This window comes from Aquarana catesbeiana, linkage group LG02 (assembly GCF_042186555.1).
Source record: "Aquarana catesbeiana isolate 2022-GZ linkage group LG02, ASM4218655v1, whole genome shotgun sequence".
In the NCBI taxonomy this organism is placed as follows: domain Eukaryota; kingdom Metazoa; phylum Chordata; class Amphibia; order Anura; family Ranidae; genus Aquarana; species Aquarana catesbeiana.
Window position 1 is genome coordinate 674409695 of NC_133325.1, and position 27363 is coordinate 674437057.

Here is a 27363-nt window from a genome sequence, read left to right on the forward strand (position 1 = left end):
GATGTTAGATGGCTATCACATTTTGGGAGACCCTTACCTGGAATAAAGAATAAAATGTAAACAAGTGTCAGAAAGGGCTTGGCCTTTAAGTGATTAGAAGAGTGGGTGATGTGTGGCATAAGCTTCTAATGTTGGACAGTTCAACCCCCCCAAATGATCCCTTTTTGGAAAGTAGACACCTCAAGGTATTTGCTGAGAAGCATGTTGAGTCTGTGGAATATTTTATGTTTTGCCTCAAGTTTCGGGAAAATGACAAAATGTTTGTGTGTAAAAAAAAAAAAAGTTAAATATTTAATTTTTTTTGTCACAAGTGAATGAAAAATTACAAAAAGTTGTCGGTGAAATTATATATTGCTCACACATGCCATGGATATATGTGGAACTGCACCCCAAAATACATTCTCTTGCTTCTCCGGAGTACGGGGATACCACACGTGAGATTTTTTGGCAGTCTAGCCATGTACAGGACCCCAAAAAACCAATCGCCGCCTTCAGGCTTTCTAAGGGTCGTAAATTGCTCATTTCACTTCCTCCCTACTTATCAGTTTCAGAGGCCCTGAAATGGTAAGATTTTCGGAAAATAGACACCCCAAGGTTTTTGCTATGAGGCATGCGGGAGTATTTGTAGATCTCATTTGTTGCCATGTTTTTTTTGGAAAATGAAAGAAAAGGAAAACATATTTTTTCTTTTTAAGAAAATTTGTGACCAAAAGTGAGATCTGCAAAATACTCACCGTGCCTCTTAGCAAATACCTTGGGGTGTCTACTTTCCAAAAAGCGGTCATTTGAGGGGGTTTTGTGCCATTTTGACATTTTGGGGCCTCTGAAACTGAGATAGGTAGTGAGGAAGTGAAACGAGCAATTTACACCCTTAGCCTGCAGGCAGTGATTGGTTTTCGGGGTCCTGTAGGTGGCTAGACTGCCAAAAAAGTCTCACTGTTGGTATCGCCATACTCAGGAATAGCAGCAGAATGTATTTTGGGGTGTAATTTCACATATACCCATTGTATGTGTGTGCAATATATCATTTCACTGACAACTTTCTTTTTGTAATTTTTTTAAATTTTCAAATGAAATATTTAATGGGCTCAACATGCCTCTCGGCAAATTCCTTGGTGTCCAAAAAGGGGTCATTTGGGGGGGGTTCGGTTGTACTGCCCTGCCTTTTTAACACCTCAAAGGAGATAGGCAGTCATAAACTAAAAGCTGTATAAATTCCAGTAAATGTACCATAGTTTGTGGATGCTATAACGTTTGCGCAAACCAATAAATATACACTTATTGAAATTCTTTTTACCCAAAGAAAGCTCTGTTTTGTGGGGGAAAAAAAGAATGCAAATTCCATTTTGGGTATAGCTTTGCATGACCTCACAATTACCAGTTAAAGCAGCGCAGTGCCAAATTGCAAAAAGTACTCTGGTCAGGAAGGGGGTAAAAACTTCTGGAGCTGAAGTGGTTAATGACACCACAAATGCAGAACACCAGGGACTGGAGATTAGTCTCCAGTAGATCACTAGGTGTTAAATCACACCACAGATTGCGCACTTTACTGCCATTCCACCTAGAGCTCTTTATAGGGTGTTTGCATTCTTCCTTCCTACTACGGCTACAGGACAGCCTGTACTTAGGTGGCTGCATTCTTTCTGGACATGCATAACCTTTATTCTGCACTCTACTTCCTGGAAACCCAACAGGGGATCACCAATGGCTATGGTGAAAACAAAGCGAAAGCCATGGCAATAGGTCAGGTGAACTTTTGTTCTGCCAGGGGCCATACAACACAGCTGCACAGTGATGCTTCTCTGGGAAAAAAAATACCATTTCCCATTCAAGAACAAATATAAGACAATTTTATGATTGGGTTAATCCGGGAAGGATTTTCACTACTCCAAAAGTCATGATCTCCTTTTATCCAGTGAAAAAAAGAATTTACTAAGAAGTAGTCTGTTCTGGTAGTAAATCTGCCATTTCCGAAACAAATATCTAACTATTTTAATTAAAGTTGTTGCTTGTTTCAAAGATTCTACATGTAGGACATTTTGAGACTTGATCTTAAAGAATTCTTTTCACTTGCAGTACCAGCCCTGCAACCAGCTTTCACTGCAATTTGTTTTCAGGACACTGTCTTAACAGAGCAACTGCAGCATTTATCCCATGCTCTGTTTAGTTGGCCAATTTATAGTTTCGATTGGTTAATTAACCTTAAGTGTGGTGTATAATTTATTTAACCGCTTGCCGACCAGCCATCGCAACATGGGTCGGCTGCGCGAATCGCCGTTATCTTGCTTCGCTTCCTTTTTTGGCCACTATTTAATCGCCCCCTGCTCTCCCACGGAGCCGATGCGAGTGCCCGGCGGATGCTAGCACTGCCGGGCGGACGCGATCGCTCGGGGCACACCGAGAACCGGGATCTGTGTGTGTAAACAGTTTCTGGTTCTATGAGAGCCCACAGAGTATGAACAGCGATCTGTCATCTCCCCTACACAGTCCCCTTCCCCCTTCAGTTAGAACATACACTAGGGCTGGGATAAAAATCGATTTAAATCTTGAATCGAGTTGAGAGGTCAAATCGATTCAAAATTTCAGCAAATCGATTTTTTAAATTTTTTTCACCAGGACCGGTGCTGACACCGCGCCGGTCCTGAGGAGCTGTGGGCAGGAGTTTTTAGGTGAGGCCGTGACTTCGGCCTAGTCCGCGAGGCCGGACACCATGGACTAGGCCGAAGCCGCGGCCTCGCCTAAAAACTCCTGCCTGCAGCTCCTCAGGACAGGCGCAGTGTCCAAAAAAAAAAAAAAAAACCTATTTGAATCGTGAATGCAGTTTTTTTTTTTTTTTTTTTTTTTGAGAAAATCGCCCAGCTCTAACATACACTAGGGAAACACAATTAACCCCTTGATCCCCCCCCAATGTTAACCCCTTCCCCGCCAGTGACATTTTTACAGTAATCCATGCATTTTTATAGCACTGATCGCTGTATAGATGCCAATGGTCCCAAAAATGTCAATTGTCCGCCATGTCGCGGTCCTGATAAAAATCGAAGATCCACCGCCATTACTAGTAGTAAAAAAAAAAAAAATAATAACGCCATAAAACTATCCCCTATTTTGTAGATGCTATAACTTTTGCGCAAACCAATCAATGTACGCTTATTGTGATTTTTTTTTTTTTTTTTTTTTTCCCCAAAAAATATGTAGAAGAATACAGATCGGCCTAAACTGAGGAAAAAAATTGGGTTTTTTATATATTTTTGGGGAATATTTATTATAGCAAAAAGTAAATATTGCGGGGTTTTTTTTCCAAAATTGTCTTTTTTTTTTTTTTTGTTTGTTTATAGCTCAAAAAATAAAAACCACAGAGGTGATCAAATACCACCAAAAGAAAGCTCTATTTGTAAGAAAAAAAGGATGTCAATTTTGTTTGGGTGCAACGTCAGACTGCGCAATTGTCAGTTAAATCGCCGCAGTGCTGAATCACAAAAAGTGCTCTGGTCAGGAAGGGGGTAAAAGCTTCCACGGCTGAAGTGGTTAATATGTAAAGTTTATAAAAGGCAATTTTTTCTTAAATATTTATATGCAGTGGTAAATATAAATAACCAACTATATGGATAGGGAGCAAAATCTCTAATCCACTCTGAGAATAACAGACAGAAGAGATATACTGTATACACTATTTAGAGGAGATATATACTGTATATACTATTAGAGGTTGAATCTGGTAAATATCCTCAGACTCAGATTTTTTTTTTTTTTTTTTTAACCACTTGCTTACAGGGCACTTAAACCCCCCTCCTATCCAGACCAATTTTCAGCTTTCAGCACTGACGCACTTTGAATGACAATTGCGCGGTCATGCAACACTGTACCCAAATGAAATTTTTATCATTTTTTCCCCACAAATAGAGCTTTCTTTTGGTGGTATTTGATCACCTCTGCGGTTTTTATTTTTTGTTAAAAAAATTAAAAAAGAGCGAATTTAAAAAAAAAAAAAATTATTTTTTTTTATATTTTGTTATAAAATTTTTTAAAAGGGTAATTTTTCTCCTTCATTGATGTACGCTGATGAGGCGGCACCAATGGGCACTGATAGGTGGCAGTGATGGGCACTGATGGGTGGCAGTGATGGGCACTGATTGGTGGCAATAATGGGCACTGATCTTGTACACTGCTAGGTGGCACTGATTGGCACCACTGGTGGGCATTGTTAGGTGGCAATGGTGGGCATTGTTAGGTGGCACTGGTGGGCATTGTTAGGTGGCACTGGTGGGCATTGTTAGGTGGCACTGGTGGGCATTGTTAGGTGGCACTGGTGGGCATTGATAGGTGGCACTGGTGGGCATTGATAGGTGGCAATAACAGGTGGCACTGGCAGGGGGTACTTGTGGCACAATTGAGGCACCTATGAGGCATTATTGCCTCCTCTTCGGGACCGATGTCCCTTGCTGTTGAGCCGGTGATCGGCTTTTTTTTCTCCTCGCACTGTCAGCGCGAGGAGAAAAAAAAAACGATCACAGAGCTTTTGTTTTGATCATGTGATCAGCTGTCATTGGCTGACAGCTGATCACATGGTAAGGGGCCGGGACCGGCCCCTTACTTGGATCGGTGATCACCCGAGTCTCAGTGACTCGGTGATCACAGCGCGCTCCACGCGTGCCCTGCAGGGCGCGCGCAGGGCACGTGCACTGGTGAGGCCGTCATGACGGCCTCCCGGGAATTCAGGTCCGCGCTGTAGCCGTCATTCGGCTATAGCGCGGATGTCAAGCAGTTAAAGAAAAAAAGTTACTGTTTTGCAGATTTTCAAACAGAACTATAATTTATTATATGCTGGCCATACAAAAACAGTGTCTTCCTTTAAAAAAAAAGTAATTTTAACCAGTTGCCGACCGCCTCACGACGATATACGTCGGCAGAATGGCACGGGCAGGCAGAATCTCGTACCTGTACGTGATCTGAACACACCCCCCCCCCCTCCGGTGCCCGAGGCGGTCGGCTTCTGTCCGGGAGTGATCAGACGTGAGGGGGAGGCCATCCATTTGTGGGCCCCCCCCCCTCGCGATCGCTCCCAGCCAATGAGAATCTTCCTCTGCCTCTGTATGGTAAACAGAGGCAGAGGAAGTGATGTTGTCTCGGCTCGACCCTTTAGGTCTAGGGTACCCCCCCTAATAAAGTTTTAACCCCTTGATCACCCGCTGTCGCCAGTGTCACTAAGTGATCGTTTTTCTGATCGCTGTATTAGTGTCACTGGTGACGCTAGTTAGGGAGGTAAATGTATAGGTTCACCGTCAGCGTTTTATAGCGTCAGGGACCCCCCATATACTACCTAATAAAGGTTTTAACCCCTTGATTGCCCCCTAGTTAACCCTTTCACCAGTGATCACCGTATAACTGTTACGGGTGACGCTGGTTAGTTCGTTTATTTTTTTATAGTGTCAGGGTACCCGCCGTTTATTACCGAATAAAGGTTTAGCCCCCTGATCGCCCGGCGGGTGATATAACTTAGGTTTTAGGGTCAGATAGGGTCTGCGTCGCCCCAGGCAGCGTCAGGTTAGCGGCAGTACCGCTAACACCCACTCACGCAGCATACACCTCCCTTAATTTTTGGTAGCGTTTTTGTGAACTGGCAAGCACCAGCGGCCTAGTACACCCTGGTCGTAGTCAAATCAGCACTGCAGTAACACTTGGTGACGTGGCGAGTCCCATAAGTGCAGTTCAAGCTGGTGAGGTGGCAAGCACAAGTAGTGTCCCGCTGCCACCAAGAAGAAGACGAACACAGGCCCGTCGTGCCCATAATGCCCTTCCTGCTGCATTCGCCAATCCTAATTGGGAACCCACCACTTCTGCAGCGCCAGTACATCCCCCCATTCACATCCCCAACCAAATGCAGTTGGCTGCATGAGAGGCATTTTCTTTGTCCTCCTGAGTACCCTTACCCAACGAAGCCCCCCAAAAAAGATGTTGTGTCTGCAGCAAGCGCGGATATAGACATGACACCCGCTATTATTGTCCCTCCTGTCCTGACAATCCTGGGCTTTGCATTGGTGAATGTTTTGAACGCTACCATACACTATTTGAGTATTAGCGTAGGGTACAGCATTGCACAGACTAGGCACACTTTCACAGGGTCTCCCAAGATGCCATCGCATTTTGAGAGACCCGAACCTGGAACCGTTTATAGTTACAGAAGTTACAGGTGATATATGCCGAAGCATGGGGGCAGCAGGGGCGGAGGAGCGATTTTCTCCTACCTTTTGCAGGAGGATGCCCCCCTGCTTTGGCATATATAAATGGTGTGCATACCCACCGATTAATCTCTTTTTTTTCGTTCAGCCCACAGGCTGCATGAAAAAAAAAAGATTACAATATACGCCCAACAAGGACCAGCAACGTACTGGTATGTTGCTGGACTTTGAGTGGTTATACCAGAATGATGCCTACAGGTTTAGGTATCATCTTGGTATCATTCTTTTCAGCTAGCGTTCGGCTTTCATGTAAAAGCAATCCTAGCGGCTAATTAGCCTCTAGACTGCTTTTACAAGCAGTGGGAGGGAATGCCCAACCCCCCCACCGTCTTCCATGTTTTTCTCTGGCTCTCCTGTCCCAACAGGGAACCTGAGAATGCAGCCGGTGATTCAGCCAGCTGACCATAGAGCTGATCAGAGACCAGAGTGGCTTCAAACATCTCTATGGCCTAAGAAACTGGAAGCTACGAGCATTTCATGACTTAGATTTCGCCAGATGTAAACAGCGCCATTGGGAAGGCATTTTATCACACCGATCTTGGTGTGGTCAGATGCTTTGAGAGCAGAGGAGAGATCTAGGGTCTAATAGACCCCAATTTTTTCAAAAAAGAGTACCTGTCACTACCTATTGCTATCATAGGGGATATTTACATTCCCTGAGATAACAATAAAAATGATTACAAAAAAAATGAAAGGAACAGTTTAAAAATAAGATAAAAAAGCAAAAAAAAAAAAATAAGCACCCCTGTCCCCCCTTGCTCTCGCGCAAAGGCGAACGCAAACGTCGGTCTGGCGTCAAATGTAAACAGCAATTGCACCATGCATGTGAGGTATCACCGCGAAGGTCAGATCGAGGGCAGTAATTTTAGCAGTAGACCTCCTCTGTAAATCTAAAGTGGTAACCTGTAAAGGCTTTTAAAAATGTATTTAGTTTGTCGCCACTGCACGTTTGTGCGCAATTTTAAAGCATGTCATGTTTGGTATCCATGTACTCGGCCTAAGATCATCTTTTTTTATTTCATCAAACATTTGGGCAATATAGTGTGTTTTTAGTGCATTAAAATTGAAAAAAGTGTTTTTTTCCCCAAAAAATAAAATGAAACACCCACAATTTTAATCTGTAGGGCATTTGCTTTAAAAAAAAATATAATGTTTGGGGGTTCAAAGTAATTTTCTTCCAAAAATAATTTTTTCATGTAAACAGTGACAAAGGGCTTTGTCTTCAAGTGGTTAGAGTGGGTGATGTGTGACATAAGCTTCTAAATGTTGGGCATAAAATGCCAGGACAGTTCAAACCCCCCCATGACCCCATTTTGGAATATTTTATATTGTGGCACAAGTTGCTGGAAAAAGACACTTTTTTTTTTTTTTTTTTTTTTGCACAAAGTTGTCACTAAATGATATATTGCTCAAACATACCATGGGAATATGTGAAATTACACCCTAAAATACATTCTGTTGCTTCTCCTGAGTATGGGGATACCACATGTGAGACTTTTTGGGAGCCTAGCCGTGTACGGGACCCCGAAACCCCCAAGCTATTTGCTGAGAGGCATGGTGAGTATTTTGAAGCGCTCATTTGTTTTTGAAAATGAAGAAAGACGAGAAAAAAAAAATTTGTGCAAAAAAAAATGTCACTTTCCCGCAACTTGTGTCAAAATATAAAATATTCCATGGACTCAACATGCCCCTCAGCAAATAGCTTGGGGTGTCTACTTTCCAAAATGGGGTCATTGGCGGGGGGGGGGGGGGGTTGTGCCATCTGGGCATTTTATGGCCTTTAAAACTGTGATAGGTAGTGAGGAGTGAAATCAAAAATGTACGCCCTTAACAATCCTGAAGGCGGTGATTGCTTTTCGGGGCCCCGTACGGGGGCTAGGCTCCCAAAAAGTCCCACACATGTGGTATCCCCATACTCAGGAGAAGCAGCTGAATGTATTTTGGGGTGCAATTCCACATATGTCCATGGCCTGTGTGAGCAATATTTTATTTAGTGACAACTGTTAATACATTTTTTTTTTTTTTTTTTTTGTCATTATTCAATCACTTGGGACAAAAAAAATTTAATATTCAATGGGCTCAAGATGCCTCTCAGCAATTTCCTTGGGGTGTCTACTTTCCAAAATGGGGTCATTTGGGGGGGTTTTGTACTGCCCTGCCATTTTAGCACCTCAAGAAATGACATAGGCAGTCATAAATTAAAGGCTGTGTAAATTCCAGAAAATGTACCCTAGTTTGTAGGCGCTATAACTTTTGTGCAAACCAATAAATATACACTTATTGACATTTTTTTTTTTTTTTACCAAAGACATGTGGCCGAATACATTTTGGCCTAAATGTATGACTAAAATTGAGTTTATTGGATTTTTTTTTTTTTTATATAACAAAAAGTAGAAAATATCATTTTTTTGCAAAATTTTCGGTCTTTTTCCGTTTATAGCGCAAAAAATAAAAACGGCAGAGGTGATCAAATGCCATCAAAAGAAAGCTCTATTTGTGGGAAGAAAAGGACGCAAATTTCATTTGGGTACAGCATTGCTTGACCGTGCAATTAGCAGTTAAAGCGACGCAGTGCCAAATTGTAAAAAGTGCTCTGGTCAGGAAGGGGGTAAATCCTTCTGGGGCTGAAGTGGTTAAGAACATTTGTTTGATTTTCGAATTGTTAGGGGGGTCAAGTCGACGTTTGTTTTCAACCAGTGTCAGGAAAATTTAGAAATAGAAAACTGCTTGGTCAAAGGAATTTTCAGACAGCGTATGTGGTTTTCGTTCAGAAATTACATTCATATTAAAACAATGGCAAGTGAAAATTTCAAACAACATTCTTTCATTCAGCGAATGTACAAAGATTTTTCATATGAATATTCTCGTCTGAAAATTGATCCATGTGGCCAGCATAAGGCTCGGTACAGCCCTATGCAGTTTGCTTTTGATCTGTGTCTACACTGCTTTTTGCTTTGCGTTAAGTACAGTATAGAGTGTCCCAGTAGCAAGGTAAAGAAAACTTCTGCCTTTAGAACCACTCACTTCCTGCCCAGGACTACATGTCTCATGAGGCCTTGCTCCTCACACATTCCCAAGTTCTCAGGCACTTACTGACATGTATGGATGATGTACTGAGCTGTATGTGTGCTGCACTGTATTTCCTGATATGTAAACAAATAATGCATTCTGTATGCAGGCCAACTAATCGGCTGGCCGATTAATCGATTATGAAAATAGTAATGATTAATTACATAATCCATTAGTTGTTTCAGCCCTAGTGCTGATGCCTTAAAACTAGTTGTAAAACAAACTTCTATAATGGCTCTGATTTCCATTCACATGTGTAGAATCGTGTGGCACAAAGCCTGCTCAGGAAAAGCAGCCTGTAAAAAAAAAAAAACCCCTCATGCTTGCCCTTCAAAGGAGGGCCTCTTTGTTGAAACACTTGACAAATCGATCAAAGATGTCATGGAAAAAGTTGTTCTCCTTTTAACTGCCTAGAAAGAGCTGGTGCTTTGCAGGAGAGAATTTCATTGGCGGAATGTGTTTTAATTGTGTTTAGCCTTGGGAATCTGATTAAAATAAGGATTTACATGCTGTGAGTGCCCTGAACTTCGTGTGGTGTGTTTTTTTACTTTTTTATTGATGTGTAACATTTTGTTGACATTGAATAGTGGTCCCCTCTCTATCTGCCCATGCTCATTTCCAGTCAAGCAAGGAACTTTCTAGCTTGGTGGGTTTTTGTCCCAGTCTGACATAGGGAAATCATGCCTACCCCACCATTTATAGGGAACAATCTTAGCGTTTAAAAGTGGGGAGCAATGCTTCACTCCTTCACAGTTTAGGGAACATGGTTACCATAGGTAGCTTAGCACCTCTTCAAAGTCCTGGAGCTCAGTGGGGATTGTCAAGTGGACCCTTTTGCAAGGTGCATCTCTTAGACGCGTAAACACTGCCAGTGATCTTGCTATCCTCTTAGTGGGAGTTTGAAAGACCGATTATCTCAGCTGTTCAAAGGTTATGGTCCCTTCATCCTAACATAATGCGAGATACCCCAGACATGCTTGTCCTGTCCTCCAGTTTTGACAAGTTACCCTGTGGTTATCTGAACAGATCTTGACTGGCATCCGAGGCTTTTATTGCTCCCTGCTATCAACCAGGCTAATCCTTGCTTTTTCCTCCAGCACCCCTTTTGCCTCTACTGCTGCTCAAATAGAGCAATCAGATGTGGAATATTTTCATTAGTTTGTGGTGCCTTTTGAGGGAGCATAAGAAAAATGTATATTGAACAGACTTGACATACACATTTTCTTGGGGTAAAACTGGCTTCCCGTGTGGCCTGAAACAGTATTTGTGGGAATGTGCCTTTGAAGTGTCAGACATCAGTTTACAGTAGTGTTCAAAGGCATAGTAACATTTTGTTATATTGCTGAAATTTTTGGTCACAATTTGCCTTAGGCTAAAATACAGCCGGTTTGCGATGGCACAAGAGAGAGTTCTTCTTGATGCAATCCATAATTAAAATCAACACATCATGGATTCAGTTGTATGTGCCCCAAGAATCATAGGGCAATAATTTTTCAGGCATTTAACATTCCTCTGTCACTTTAATGGGAAATAAAGGAATGCATCCTTTCAAAAGTATTTCGAATCTATTATCGTTAAATTGATGTAGAAATGTTTGTGACCTTAAAGTGGTGTTCCGGCCGAAATTATACTTTTTAAATAAAAATACCCCTATAATACACAAGCTTAATGTATTCTAGTAAAGTTAGTCTGTAAACTAAGGTCCGTTTTGTTAGTTTATAGCAGTAGTTTGTTATTTTATAAACTTACAGCAGGCCGTGGCCATCTTAAGTGTGGGCATCTCAAGCCAGACTGTATTTCTTCCTGGATCTCATCCTTGCAGATCTCGCATATGCTCAGTGCAGCACAAGCAGTGTAATAGGTTTCAGGTCAGGTTTCCATAGCAACGGCAGTTTCAGAGGAAGTTGCCGCCCCTTCCCAGAAGGCATTGCAAACAGGAAATGATGTGATGGGCCGCGGCCAGGGAAGAGGAAGTGAAAAATGAATACAGCAGATATACAGTAGGTGCTGAGGAAAAAAATTTAAAAATATCCAATTTGTTTACAGTGCACAGTTTAGTGAGGGATGCTGAAGAGTTGTAAAAGTGGGTGGAACTCCACTTTAAGCCTGGGTTCATACTGATGTGAATTTACAGCGGGTTTGATGCATTTAGGAACACAGATTCGCAGGTCATGTAAAAACATAGTATTCCATGGCTTTGGTTCACATCTATGCGTTGCGAATTTGGTGCGAGGGGAAAAAACAGGGGTCCTGTGCGTGTTGACTGTGGGTGCAATGCGAATTCCTATGGCGCGGTGCGAATTTTATCTTCATGGGCTACAATTGAACTTGCAGTAAACTCGCAGCACACGGTTCACATCTCTGCGAATTGTTCACTGTCTGCCTCCTGAAATTCGCACCTGTGCACCTCACAACGCAAGGCAAATTCGCACCTCGCACAGGACAAAAAAAAAAAAAATAGATCAAATTTGCAGTACATCACAGTAGCATGAACTTAGGCTTAATTTTCTGTGTTTGCTCTGGAGTATGGCAAGTGACAGTTTGAGAGGAGTGACAGCAGGCCACCTATGAACTGTTAAAAATGTTTTTCTCTTGCAGGACATCACAGCCACCTAGTGGTGATTCCATTGCTTGCAGCTTTTTTTTTTTTTTTTTTCCCCAGATACCTATAAATAGAAGCTGTCTTTGCTTAAATCGGAATAGCTTTCAGTTATATAAACCAAGTAAGATACTACAGTTGTGCTGTGACCACAATAACCCTGAAAGTTCTATTGCATAGTGCAGATCAATGACTAGATTTAAGTTTGTAGCTCTCCCCCCAACTGTATCTGTCTGACCCATGTTGATTTTGTATGTCCTTTTAAAGTATGCTGTAAGTGTTTCAACAAATATAAGCCAGGTTTAGGAAGTTTTACATTTCTTTAGAGCGAGGGTGGAAGTCCGTGGCCATTTTTGGGTGATTCAATTTGCATCATTTTATATTAAAAAAAAAACTCTTAATCTTTTGTGCTGGAGCTGGAAAGTAGGTAAATTACATATTTGCAGAAGCGTTATAAAAGCACACTTCTGTCTATGATCCATTAATATTTTTTATTGATATTCTTCTTGATATGGCTAACCTAGTTGAAATGCTGTCTTTCACTTGAAAATATTTGCTTGTGCAATTTGTCATGTTAATTGGGGAAATTAGAACTTTGTTAAAGAAATAGTCTGCAGTGATTGAGAGTCAGTTATTCATCAGCTGTCGCTAATTAGTGTCGGTTCAGACTTTTCGGTGGGCTTGTGGCCATGGCAAATCCTCTGGCAGTCAGCAACAGCAAAGACCAGGAGCTACGGTCAACTGAGCATTCAACTGAGCATTGCATACTAACCCCTTAATTACAAAAGTTCAAACAAATCTTAACGCCTGAAACCAGTTTTGGCGCACTAGTAAAACTGTATAAATGTTTTTTAGGCTCCATGAACACTAGCCTAAAGTTGCTTCTAGAGGCTTTTTTTTTTTTTTTTTTTTTTTTTTCTTAATGCCTCTAAAAGCATCTAACGTTATCCTGTATGTCCATGCACTTTGTAGTCTAGAGGCATTTTTAAGCTCAGCATTTAGGAGCAGAAAAAAACCCTTCTGATTTGCGTTTTTGGGATCGATTTTCTGTCAGAAAAAACCTTCAGGCTCCTAAACGCTGCCAAGTACTGGTGCCCAGTGTTTCTTTTACAATAAACCTGGTTGTTAAGGAGCTAGTGACAGCCGATGCCCTAAACAACCAGTGAATAGTGAATTGTTAATGGGGTTGTAAACCCTTGTGTTTTTTTCACCCTTAATGCATCCTTAATGCATTAGGGTGAAAAAACACCTGGTAGTCACTAGCCCCTCGTTTTACTTACCTGCGCCCCTTCATCTGTTCAGGGGGTATTCACTGTTGGGGCCCCGGCTCTTGATTGAATAGATTAATAGCAGTGCAGCCATTGGCTTCCACTGCTGTCAATCAAATCCAGTGACGCGGGGGGGCGGGTCCGGCATTCGTATCGGGCCGCAAATGCTGGACGCGGAGCTTGTCCGCAAGGTGACCCCCCTCAGGAGAGCACTTCTCCTAGGGGGTTATCTGATGCAGGAGGAGTCGTGCGAGCCGCCGGGGGACCCCAGAAGAGGATGTTCGGGGAAACCCTGTGCCAAACTAGCTGCACAGTGGAGGTAAATATGACATGTTTGTTATTAAAAAAAAAAAAAAAAATTATCCTTTTACAATCACTTTAAGGAACATGCAGTCCCCTCTAAAATCCATAGCAGACGCTTATCCGAGCATGCGAGTGCCCCCTCTTCTCCCTCCTGAATAGGGATGAGCCGAACACCCACCCTGTTCGGTTTGCACTAGAACATGCGAACAGGAAAAAAGTTTGTTCGAACACGCAAACACCGTTAAAGTCTATGGGACACGAACATGAATAATCAAGTGATAATTTTAAAGGCTTATATGCAAGTTATTGTCATAAAAAGTGTTTGGGGACCTGGGTCCTGCCCCAGGGGACATGGATCAATGCAAAAAAAAGTTTTAAAAACGGCCGTTTTTTCAGGAGCAGTGATTTTAACAATGCTTAAAGTCAAACAATAAAAGTGTAATATCCCTTTAAATTTCGTAGCTGGGGGGTGTCTATAGTATGCCTGTAAAGGGGCGCATGTTTACCGTGTTTAGAACAGCCTGACAGCAAAATGACATTTCAAAGGAAAAAAGCCATTTAAAACTACTCGCGGCTATTGCATTGACGGTCCGACAATGCACATAGAAGTTCATTGATAAAAATGGCATGGGAATTCCCCACAGGGGAACCCCGAACCAAAATTAAAAAAAAAATGATGTGGGGGTCCCCCTAAATTCCATACCAGACCCTTCAGGGCCCCCCCCCCGCTCTTCTCTTCATCATCATCTTCTTCTCTACTTCATCTTCTTCTCTGCTTCATTTTCTTCTCCGGGCCGCTCCGCATCCATGCTGGCATGGAGGGAGGCTCCCGCTGTGTGACGGCGTCTCCTCGTCTGACGGTTCTTAAATAATATTAAATTATTTAAGAAACGTCAGACGAGGAGACGCTGTCACACAGCGGGAGCTTCCCTCCATGCCATCATGGATGCGGAGTGGCCCGGAGAAGATGAAGAAGAGCGGGAGCCTCCCCCCATGCCATGGGTGCGGAGCGGCCCGAGGAGAAGAAGATAGAAGACGCCGCGGAGGAGATGCTGGACGAGAATGCCGGAGAAAGAACCAGAAGAAGATGAAGGAAGAAAGCAGAAGCATTTAAATAAAGGATTTGTCAAAAACTGTCTCATCATTTTTAACATTTTTGACAGTTTTTTAGTGAAATGGTAGGGGTACTTTTGTACCCCCTTACCATTTCACACAGGGGGGGCCGGGATCTGGGGGTCCCCTTGTTAAAGGGGTCTTCCAGATTCCGATAAGCCCCCCGCCCGCAGACCCCCACAACCACCGGCCAGGGTTGGGGGGATGAGGCCCTTGTCCTCATCAACATGGGGACAAGGTGTTTTGGGGGGCTACCCCAAAGCACCCTCCCAATGTTGAGGGCATGTGGCCTGGTAAGGTTCGGGGGGGGGGGGGGGCGCTCTCTCGTCCCCCCCCTCTTTTCCTGCGGCATGCCAGGTTGCGTGCTTGGATAAGGGTCTGGTATGGAATTTAGGGGGACCCCCATGTCTTTTTTTTTTTTCATTTTTTTTTTAAATTTTGGTTCGGGGTTCCCCTGTGGGGAATTCCCATGTCGTTTTTATCAATTAACTTCTATGTGTATTGTCGGACTGGCAATGCAATAGCCGCGAGTAGTTTTAAATGGCTTTTTTCTTTTGAAATGTCATTTTGCTGTCAGACTGTTCTAAACACGGGAAACATGCGCCCCTTTACAGGCATACTATAGACACCACCCCAGCTACGAAATTTAAGGGGATATTACACTTTTATTGTTTGACTTTAAGCATTGTTAAAATCACTGCTCCTGAAAAAACGGCTGTTTTTAAAACTCTTTTTTGCATTGATACATGTCCCCTGGGGCAGGACCCAGGTCCCCAAACATTTTTTTATGACAATAACTTGCATATAAGCCTTTAAAATTATCACTTGATTATTCATGTTCGTGTCCCATAGACTTTAACGGTGTTTCGGCGAACTTGTGAACAGCCAATGCCCTAGACATGGTGGAGGGTGATGTGCCTCTTTTTGCATCTAATCGTGGTGTGTGTTTTTTTTTTTTTTTTTTTTAGGTGGGGGGGGGGGGTTTGTTTTGTTTTTCTTTGATATAGAAAATGTATGTATTTGCAATAATCTACCTTGTGTATTTTTCATGGAAACTACAACCTTAATGTTTGTTAATAAATCAATATTGTAGTTTATCATGCTAGTCTGCCGCATGTATATTTGGATCATGCTTAGTATCATTTTCTTGGCAGAGGGAAAAGCCCCAGACCTGAATGGAGAATGTGAGGCAAGCTTCCTTTTTGTGCCTGGCTAATTTTACGGAGAGGTGCCAGACTGCCCTGCAGAGTGCAAATGAAAGCCTCCACAACTTGTCAAGCCACAGGCTGGCGTTAATAGATTTCTCTCTCAATGTTAGGTGTGGGACTATGAGACGGGAGATTTTGAGCGAACACTCAAGGGACACACAGACTCTGTGCAGGATATCTCCTTTGATCACTCTGGCAAGATGCTGGCCTCCTGCTCAGCTGACATGACCATAAAGCTATGGGATTTTCAAGGATTTGAGTGCATTAGGACCATGCATGGTAAGTGCTGAACTACATTTAACAGTATTCAGTTTGTTGTGTTTAAAGACCAGTAATATGTCTGAAATGTTATGATTATCAGTGCGTGCCATTTGATCTACAGACGATAACTTAAAATGTAGTTGCCTTTAGGAGATTTCATTAGTTTAACAGCTTGATTTAAAAGTGTAAAGTGCAATGCATGGCTTAACGTTTTAAAATTGTGTTTTGTTCTTTAAAACTTTTTTTTTTTTTTTTTTTGCTGCTAAGATAACTACATCAGCTACAGAGCAACCACATAAAGAAAATTCCCAGCTGCTATAGAATTTTTTTTTTTTCTCTAGTAAAACTGATCTGATCACTTCTACATGCACATGAACATGCTCACTAAGCTTCAACAGTCAGTGGTTTAGTAGACGTTCTAATGTGCCCTAAAGTGTTAATAAACTCCAGCAAAATCAGTCTGTATATGCAGTAAAGCATGCTTATTCTCACTGTGGAACCTAAGGGGTTAATCTTCCGCGTTGTGTAAAAAGGCCGATTGTGTATGCACAGATCCTCCCTCCCCCTGGACAAGTCCCTAAGAGACCCATGTGTGGAGTGAGGCTGCCCATGCTCAGTTTGGTCTCTATTGCTGGAGAGAACATTCCCTGTTTGAGGAGTGTTTTTTTTTTTTTGGAACCGGTCATATGATTTGGCACCCAGCGCCAATCGGCGCTGGCCGGACAAAAGGTCGGGGATCAGTCTGCGTCAGAGGAGAGTGAAATCTCCTCCTACAGGAATTTTCAGCGCTTGGCCAGACACTTCTATATCACATGACTGCTGTATAACCCTCATCAGAAAAGGTATATAGAGGTTTTATTTTAATGAAAAAACACATTGTGTTCTGCGGGGGGTGCGGATGCATTATTGTTGCTTTCATAGGTTTAGTAACACTTTAAAAAGCTTCCCCTCGCTTGCAATATGCTACCAGTCCCTATAGAAATAGCAATAAATTTAAAAATAAAATTACATTTATTAAAATAAATTGCCCTTCCCCCAACAAGCACATATGAACATAAAAGCATTACCTTGACTAGGTGGGCAAGTTGTAGAAGCTTTTAAAGTGTGAGCTATTTACAGTTTGGGGTACTGTAATTTGTGATTCACAGGTGAGTTCAAGCATCAGCAGTTGTTTTGACCCTGTTCTGGGTACCAACATACAGTTTGTATGAAATTTATTCCACAAGGCAAAACATAACATATAGAACAGGACTGCACAGCGAAAAAAAACTTACCTAATTTATTCTCAGCCGCTTAACACTTATACATCCATTCACATCAGTCAGGTTGAAAAACAAAAAAAGGTCAGCGCTTTGAGGCTACTGAAAACACCAGACGTGCAAAATTATCACCCAAAATAAATTAAGGTGTTAAAAAGACTGTTCATAAACCAACAAACTATATAAAGTCCAATAACTCTTCACAGTCCTCCATAGTGATGAACATAAACGTGAATCCCAACAACACTCTTCAGTTGATTACACCACATGCCTTAACATAAGCAAGTTAATGCGCTCATCCCTCTATACCATAAAAGGTCTAAAAAAAAAACACCAGATGTATGCCCCTTTCTTCAGATTTTTCAGGGACTCCCCAACAGGGCCACCAGATCTCTTAGGTTTGAGAACCACTCTTCTTTGGCAAAGGCGAAAACAAGTGCTTCCAGCGTTTTCAGTTTTAAAATGTAATCGAGTATGTAACCAAAATATACTGACATAAAGAAAAATGACAGCTTAAAAAGCATCACAGCACGGCCAGAGAAGTTATCAGTATACTCCTCCCCACTAGCTCTCTCACAGGCTGCGCCTTCTGGGTGATGTGATGACATCGTGCTCTCCACTCCACTTCTCTGATGAAGCCCCAGAAGACTGGGTTTCATCAGAGGTACTCATCTGGCACTATCACGGTCCATTTATCTGCTTTCCAAGTCACCTAGCACCAGTACAGTACTGGGTACAATCCCCTTGCAAAGTGCAACTTCCCTTGCAAAATGAACAGTCTATTTTACCTTTAGTAAATCAATCCCTTTGTGTCATTGTTTACTATAATATCAGAAATGTTTTGCTGTCAGGCTTGTTTGTGGAAGTAAACATCCATACTGCTCTTCAATGTGTTTTGCAGTTATGTTTGTAGATCCACTGGCAGGGGAGCAATGCTATTTAATCCTGTTACAACAAGTGTTTTTTTATTTTTCTTTTGTTTTCTGTCTTTAGGTCATGATCACAATGTTTCTTCAGTAGCTATAATGCCTAATGGAGATCATATAGTGTCAGCCTCAAGGGATAAAACCATTAAGATGTGGGAGGTTCATACTGGGTAAGTGTTTAACTTTATTTCCAACAATTGGTGTCATTAAAGCACTACTGATATATTTTCCCAGCTAATCTGAACATGCCTAATAAAAAATATATATTTAATTAAAAACCTTTTTTATATTTAGGTATTGTGTGAAGACGTTCACAGGGCACAGAGAATGGGTGCGAATGGTGAGGCCAAATCAAGATGGTACCCTAATCGCAAGTTGTTCTAATGATCAGACAGTCCGTGTTTGGGTGGTAGCAACAAAAGAATGCAAAGCAGAGCTTAGAGAACATGAGCATGTTGTAGAGTGTATTTCCTGGGCTCCTGAAAGCTCCTTTACTACTATATTGGATGCAACAGGATCAGAGGTACAGTGTTTTCTTATACTTCCTGCTAGACACTTTTTTTTTTTTCTTCACCTTGATTGCGGAACGTTCTCTGAATTTAAATATATTTTTTTCCATGGTCAAATTCTGCCTTTTTAATGGCACGTTTCCTGGTTATTTTCTCCTCTTTTTTTCCCAAGTCATCTTCCAGGATGGCTTACAGAGAGCCACCCGACGTCCATACCCAGAGAAAATGGGTAGTACTCCTGGGGTATGAGACAGTCTAGGCAACCCAGAGACCTGACAGACCGCTCTGTCAGGTCTCTGGGTGGCCCAGACTGACTCATACCCCAGGAGTACTACCCATTTTCTCTGGGTATGGACGTCGGGTGGCTCTCTGTAAGCCATCCTGGAAGATTCCTGGAAAAAGTAGTTAACAGGTAATAACTGTTTTTTTTTTTCTCTTAATTCTTTAAGCATTGTGCCAGTACAAATGTTATGCCAGAGCAGTAGTACAGGTTGAAAGATGTTGTCAATGTTTGTGGCATATGCTTATATTTTTCTTCATACAGTTTAGCAAGATAAGAACATGCCAAGTAAGGGCTCATTCATCGCGTGTTGGTTATGAAGAACAAAGCAATGCTCCTATAGCATTTGATGTGTTTGAGTTTTCATTATGTTTTATGAAGCATTAAAAATGCTTCAAGAATACTTGATGCCCAAGTGTGTTTTGTTTTTTTTTCTAGTGGGAATTGCTTAAAAGGGAAGTTATGTATAGGAAGTGATCTACTTTGAGGCATGGTTATTTTTTGGGGTGATGGCAGATATTTTTGTTTTCTGCGAGGTGGATTTTATACTTTTTTCTTTTTGACACTTTGCTTGGTCCAGCTCAACTTTGACACAAAAAGCTTTTCCACTGACAATAATACTAAGTGCCTCTGCTCCTGCCTGGCAAAGTCAGTATTGCTGGCTAGCTTGATGCTTTTGCCTGCATACAGAATCAAAATGGAAAATAGTATCAAATGCTTACTGTAATTTCCTTTCCTGTCGCCAATCGATGGCTGCATACTTGTGGTATTATGCTACCATGTTGGCGCAAGGAAAATTGTAAAAAAATACTGTAATTTCCAAAATGTCTTTCAGGACATCACCCGAGAGATCATGGCTCCTCCTCCCACTGGAAACACCTCATAAATGAAGTCTTTAATAGGAGGCCTCCACATTGCTTCCATCAGTTTTTTGTGTTTCCTCCAGCCGGAGGAACACCTCTGGTGGGAGCCATGATTTCTCAGGGCTTTCCTGAGAGACGAAAAGTTCTCACCTGTCAGTTTCTTAGGAGAGTGATCCTCCCACTTGCCTCCTGCTGGATGGTCCGTGGGCTCCCTCTTCTGTGCTCGGGGAGAGCCTGTACAGCCTGGGAGTGCTGCCTCCTTTTTTTTTTTTTTTCTTCGGAATGGGCGGTTTTATTGGTCCCCGCTGACCGACTGCATCGCGGGATGGCAGCGGTGGGAGCCGCCATTGTTCCGTTGGCCGAGTAGAGCCTCGGCCACGTCCTTTTTCAGAAGAAGCAGCACTTCCGGGTCAGCGCGCAGCGTCATTTCCGGCCGCAAGCACAGGGGGGAGAGGTCAGGATCACCTGGTGCCTTTAAAGTTCCGGTTCCAGGTCAGCGCAGCGGCGTTTTTGAATCTGGAACTGGCGTTTCTTCACCACGTGTCCGCAGACAGCTATGGAGAGCGATTCAGCGAATAAGTGGGCAAGCCAAGGCACCAGCAAGGCCAAGGTAAGGGACCGTGTCCTTTGTTTACTCTGGGCCATTTTCTCCTGTGGGGGGGTTACTCACCCTTTCCCCCTCCACCCTCCATCTCCCTGGGAATGTTGGTGCAGTGGCTAGTGGGTTAGCATGTCTGCCTAGCTACAGGGGATTTTAAAAAAGGTGGCAGTGGTGGCTTGCTGGGAACAGGGAAGGGTGTTTTTAATGCGCTGTGCAACAGACTCTTTAGCGTGGTTCCTTGTTTAGCGAGGTCCCTTGTTTACCGAGGTCCCTTGTTTAGCGAGGTCCCTTGTTTAGCGAGGTCCCTTGTTTAGCGAGGTCCCTTGTTTAGCGAGGTCCCTTGTTTAGCGTGGTCCCTTGTTTAGCGTGGTCCCTTGTTGTTTTTTTTTTTTTTTTTCTTCTGTTTGTCCAGGCCAAATGTTCTGTCCAACCAGTCAAGAGAAGGTGCCCTGTATGCAAAGATAGATTAAGCGAGGCTGGGACCAAGTCACTTTGTGCAGATTGCATCACTATTCTAGTCAGGGAGGAGTCGTCTCCATCCGTTTGTGGCGATTTGGTGTCTACGATTAAGGATGAGCTCTGTACCACCTTTCAAGCCTTTAGGTCAAACCTAAGAAAAGAACCAGGTCCCTCAGGGGAACCCAGGGCCCTGCAGCCATCTTCAGAACCCCAAGGCGGCTCTCAAATACTAACAGGGGGCCCGATCTCTCAGGATGCCTCCCAAGAATCTGCTTCACTTGCTCCAGACTGTACAGATTCTGAGGAGAAGGAAAATTAAGCAGATGCTGCTTCTAAGTACAAGATGTCGTTAGAAGAGGTTGGAGGACTTTTGAAAGTAATCTATGCTACTTTGGGGATTGAAGAGGAAAAGGTGCATGTATGCAGGTTTGGGAGACTCAAAAGGCCGTACTTTTCCAGTTCATTCTATAGTCACACATACGATTAAAAGAGTGGCTGGAACCTGAGAAAAAGCCATTTTTTTTTTTTTTTTCTCCCGGGATCACAAAAGATTTGAGGAAAATCCGGACTCTATCTGGAACAAGGTTCCAAAACTGGATCTTGTCTTTTCACAGGTCTCGAAGTCCACTGACCTCGCCTTTGAGGATATGGGCCGCTAAAGGAGCCCATGGATAAAAGGATGGACCTGCTTCTTAAAAGAGCCTGACAATCAGTGATGAATAATCTGAAACCAGCAATGGCAAGAACATGTGTTGCTAGCAACTTAGAACACTGGATTAACCAGATGAAGGCCCATGTTACGGCGGATTCCCCAGGACTCCTTTACAACTTTATCTGCAGCAGTATCATACGTTGCAAATGCTTCAGCAGAATCTATTCGCATGTCAGCCAGGTCAGCAGCAACGAACTCTGCTAGGAGAGCTTTGTGGCTAAAAACTTGGCCAGGGGATGCTGCATCTAAGAACAGGCTGTGTAGCATTCCCTTTGCAGGGGATTTGCTTTTTGGTTCGGAACTAGTCCATTCTTGACCGAACGGCTGATAAAAAAAAGTTGTCTCTGGTCAAGAAGAAGCAGGTGCAGACCCGTAAGCTGTTTTTTTCGGCCTCAAAAAGGACAACAGGAAGGAAAAACGCAGAGCAAGAGGAAGCCATGGTATTCCCAAAAGTAGGAGTGGAGTGCTCTTCAGTCCTCCTGTGACCTCCGGAAAACCGCAATGACTCCACCCCCCCCAAACCCCCCCCCCGGAGGTCGGGGGGAGACTCCAGGAGTTTCCTCCTCAGTGGAGAGCCATTACCTCAAACCAGTTTATTGTGAATATGCTCCTAGGGATAAGTGATAGAATTCACGGAAGGACCTCCAAAAAGATTCTTGGTGACAAACGTCCCAAGGGATCCGGTGTTCTGCCAAGAAAGTTCCACCCGACGGATAAGGACCCCCCTTTAATGCGCAGGCGCAGCGCTTGCGCAGTACGAGCCGGCGGAAATGGCTGTACACGACGCCTGTAAGAGGGCTTCGCTCTGTACAGGGCGCAGGCACCGTGTACAACTGATTGAAGGTTTCCGGCGCAGTACAGGGGGGGGTCCTTATCTGCCGGGGGAACTTTCTCGGCAAGGCACCGGTCAAGGCTTTCACCATGAAGATCCCTAATTCAGGAACTGAAATTCCAGAGAGTCATTGTTCCCGTCCCTACAGGGAAGTTCTTCCAGGGTTTCTACTCACATGTAATCCTTCTTCAGAAACCTTCAGGAAAGTTCCGTCTCATCCTAAATCTCAAAATGCTGAATCAATCGGTAGAGTACAGAAGATTTTGGATGGATTCCATTTTCTCAGTAAAAAATCTCCTGAATCAAGGGTGCTACATGGCATCAATAGATTTACAAGATGCCTACCTCCACATTGCTATTGCCACCAGGTCCCAGAAATATCTGAGGTTAGCACTGAAAGAAGGGAAGAAGGTGGTACACCTGCAATTCAGAGCACTCCCATTCGACCTGTCATCATCCCCAAGGGTGTTCACGAAAATAATGGCCGAAGCGTTGGCGCCTCTACGTCTAGAAGGAATCTTAGTGATTCCTTATCTGGACGACCTGCTATTTTTTGCTGAAACCAGAGAAAGACTTGGTCAGAGACCGTGCTCACCTAGAATCCATAGGGTGGATCTTAAACCACCTCCAAAAGTCAAATCTGATTTCCTCACAGGAAGTATTATTCCTGGGTTTTCGTGTCCACTCTGGAGCAAAAAATTTTTCTCCCAGAAGAAAAACAGAAAAAATTGGTAGAAGTGGTGTCACTGTTACAGTCCAGTCAGCTTCTTTCCATCAGGAAGATCATGTCAGCGTTGGGAACCCTGACCTCTTCCATACCTGCAGTTCAGTGGACAAAGCTCCATTTCAGTTCTCTGCAAAGTTTCTTAAAAAACCTGGGATCACCAGCAAGATTCACTGGATTCACTAGTGAAGATCCCCACCACGGTAAAAAGGAGTCTCTGGTGGAAGAACCAGACAAGGCATTCAGCGGGCCTGTTATGGTCCTTCCCAAACCAGGTAAGGTTAACAACCGATGCCAGTTCCTGGGGTTGGGGGGGTTAACGTAAGCGGTCGGTGGGCTCAGGGCTCATGGTCCACAAGAGAAGCTCTGGGCTCTTCAAACTGGAGGGAACTAAAAGCGATAGAAATGGCTTTACTGACGTTTGCAGAAGAAGTTCAAGGAAGGCATACACAGATCCTGTCAGATAATGCCACGGCAGTGGCCTACATAAACAGACAGGGGGGCACCAGAAGCAGTGTTCTTCTGGGCCTAGCAAGAATCATCCTAAGCTGGGCGGAATGCCATACTCTCCATGTCCGCGGTCCACTTAAAAGGGACTCTAAATAAGGTAGCGGACTTCCTCAGCAGGAACCAGGTATTCGAAGCGGAGTGGCAATTGAATCCAGATGTCTTCCATTTGATCGTGAAGAAATAGGGGCGGCCAAGAGTGGATCTCTTTGCGACTCAGGAAAATACTCAGGTGTCTCGCTTCTTCTCCCTAAACAGGAACGAGTCATCACTGGGAGTAGATGCTCTGGCGCACAGTTGGAAATTTCACCTCTGCTGCGCCTACCCCCCCCCCCCCCCTCCCCCGTTTCAGCTTATCCCTCAGGTCACAGCGAAAATCCAGAAAGAGGATACAACAGTAATCCTGATCACTTCCCTTCTGGCCCAAAAGGCCTTGGTTTTCATCTCTTCTACAGATGCAACTCGAACTGTATTGGCACCTTCCGTTGAGACAAGACCTGCTGTTACAGGGTCCCTTGCTTCACCAGGAAATAGCAAAGCTAAAACTCACAGCTTGGCTTCTGAGGAGCAGCTCTTGAGGAGAAAAGGTTTCTCAGATAGGTTGGCTGCTACCCTCCTATCTAGCAGAAAGAATGTTACCAGAGCAATATATTCCAAAGTCTGGAAAGTTTTCAACTCCTGGTGCACAGCATCTGGCAGATCATTAAAACAGATTTCTTCTATTCTGGAATTCCTGCAAGAAGGAGCAGACAAGGGCCTAGTGGGTCAGTACCCTCAAAGTTTCAAGTTGCTGCACTGGGGGTATATTTGGAAAAATCTATTTCATCAGAACCCTTAGTGATCAGATTCTTTAAAGCTCTCACCCGGTCTAGACCAGTGGTGATTAAAAGTTGTCCAGTGTGGGACTTAGTTGTTATACAGGCCCTGACCAGGGAACCTTTCGAATCCATTAATTTAGCCTCCCTGAAATTAGTTACTTTGAAAACCATTTTTTTTTTTTAGTGGCTATTACAATAGCTCGAAGAGTTAGTAAGTTTCAAGCTTTGTCAATCAGGGAGCCATTTTTTTCAATTTTTTCAGACAGAATTGTTCTTTAGACGGATCCCAATTTTTTACCGAAGGTCTCTTTGGTCCAGAATCGAACCCAGGAGATGATACTTCCTACGTTTTTGTTCTTATCCATCAGGTAAGAAGGAAGAATTATTTCAGACACATTATTCATTTTATTTGCTGGTAGTAAAAAAGACAAGCTACCAAAGGAACCATTGCCAGATGATTGAGAATGGCTGTATCGGAAGCCTATTCCCTTACAGGCCAAGAGTCCAGTGAGTATCCGGGCTCATTCTGCAAGAGCTCCGGTGGTGAGTTGGGCAGAAAAAGATGGTGCCACCCCCGAACAAATCTGTAAGGCAGCTACTTGGACTGCCTTACGACCTTTGCCTGTCATAGGTTAGACCTCATGACAGCTGGGGACCAGGCTTTTGGAAGGAAAGTCTTACAGGCTGTTGTCCCACCCTCAATGGAGTAAGACCCGATAATCCTCTCGGGTGCTGTCCTGAAGGATGTTTTGGAAAAAAATCAAGTTGGACTTACCAGTAACTTGTTTTCCAATAGGCTTTCAGGACCGCAGTAACCCGCCCTTTTTGTTCTGTTGCTGTAATACTATGATATAACTGTTGCTTATGTGTTGCAGCTGGGGCTGGAGGTTCTCTACAAACAACTGATGGAAGCAATGTGGAGGCCTCCTATTAAAGACTTGATGAGGTGTTTCCTGTGGAAGAAGGAGCCATGATCGCTCGGGTGCTGTCCTGAAAGCCTATTGGAAAACAAGTTACCGATAAGTCTAACTTGATTTTTTTTTTTTTTCCTGGAACCCAATCCAGGGCAGCATACTACCACATGTATGCTGCCACGGTGCCTGGAAATGTTCTTGCCACACAGCTGCTCTGTACAAACAGGAAGTGGCTGGAGCCGCTCTGTTCTAGTTTTCTGTTATTTCCAAGTGCATTGTAGGATACAGGACCCTCCATTGCCTCTCCCCCAATGCCCTGTATAAATGCTTCATTAACACGCCATAAATGCTCTTACATGCTCTGTTTTTCAAAAGGAAAAGCTCTTCTGCAGAATGCATCAGTTAAAGAGATTAGACAAACCATTTAATACTTACAGAGGGGTGCTTAGAATGATCAGCCTTTATATAAAACCTTTATCCCAAAGGGAGCTATAAAATGGTTTACTGTAACTGCTTATAAAGGATTGGCTGGAGTTTGGCTTCAATTTGTTAGTGTACCTAAATCTACTTACACATCTAACACTCAACTTTCCCCTCACTAACAATGCCCCTATGTTCCTTAATCCAGAGTGGGGGCACGCTAATACAGGTGGTATTACTGGCCAGATCACCAGGTAAGAACAAAGGGAAAGAAGCCTTAAAAAGAAAATGAATGCAGCCACCACATTTAAAGATTGGTATGCTGCAATATATTACATTTTTGGTTTTGGGTTTAATACTGCTTTTAACTGCATTGCCTTTTAGGAATCCCACGTAGTTCACATAGCTACTTACTGCAGTTCTTGGTGATTTTCTCCTAGAGATGACACTCGCCTCAACTTGTGATGTGCATAAATTTTAGTTTAATCACTACTAATGCAGCTACTTGAAACTCATGTAACCCATTGCACGTTTAAGAGATGTTTATACTACCTATAGGTAAGCCTTATTATAGGCGTACCTATAGGTAAAAGTCAGAGATGGGAGTTTACTCCCACTTTAAGAATGGTGATAAAAATGTTTTTTAAATAGTGATTGCAGAAATCTGATTTTGGCGAAACCGTTCTGAGCTAAACTTTGAATGTTTGTTAAACTCAATGTAATTTAATGGGTGTTTTGTAAGTGGTTTGCTTCTGTTGGGGACAGTGATGCTTAAATGTGTCCTAGATTTCCATTGTTTTGCTTAAAACATTGGGGTTGATTTACTAAAGGCAAATCCACCTTGCAGTGCAAGTGCACTTGGAAGTGCAGTCGCTGTAGACCCGAGGGGAAGGTCTGCTGATTTTATCGTCCAATCATGTGCAAGCTAAAATGCTGTTTTTTATTTTCCTTGCATGTCCCTCTCAGATCTACAGCGATTGCACTTCCAAGTGCACTTGCAGTGCAAAGTGGATTTGCCTTTAGTAAATAACCTCCATTTTCTTTTACCTACTGATCTGTAGTCTGTGCTATTGAGTTTTTTTTGTTGTTTCCCCTCCCTTTTCTGATAATCATAATCTAATACCAAACCTTTGTTTCCTCACAGACTAAGAAGAGTGGTAAGCCTGGACCTTTTTTGCTTTCCGGTTCCAGAGATAAGACTATTAAGATGTGGGATATCAGTACTGGCATGTGCCTAATGACACTTGTGAGTCTAACAAACCTCTTGGCAATAATTTCTGATTATGTTTTATAGCAAGTGTATTTCAGCAGTTCAGTTCAAATCTCTTGATATTGTTTTTAGAATTAAAAACACTTAATCAAGCCTCTTAGTATTGCAGTAGGATGCGATTTGGTACCCATAAAAGCACTTCATTTGCGATCTGCGTTTGGGGTGCTGTTAATAATATATTGGCACCCATATTCAGACCGCAAGGGAAATGT

At 43.0% G+C, this 27363-nt stretch overlaps 1 protein-coding gene across 3 annotated transcripts in view; it reads left to right on the plus strand.

Moving 5' to 3' along the window:
• Window positions 1–27363, plus strand: part of PAFAH1B1 (platelet activating factor acetylhydrolase 1b regulatory subunit 1) — a 179690-nt gene that overhangs the window by 124523 nt on the left and 27804 nt on the right. For all 3 annotated transcript variants that reach the window (XM_073616703.1, XM_073616705.1, XM_073616704.1), the window contains 4 exons: window positions 15907–16075; window positions 18310–18412; window positions 18537–18765; window positions 27026–27127. In XM_073616703.1, the coding sequence (XP_073472804.1) occupies window positions 15907–16075; window positions 18310–18412; window positions 18537–18765; window positions 27026–27127 (603 nt within the window). The remainder of the gene's footprint in view (window positions 1–15906; window positions 16076–18309; window positions 18413–18536; window positions 18766–27025; window positions 27128–27363) is intronic.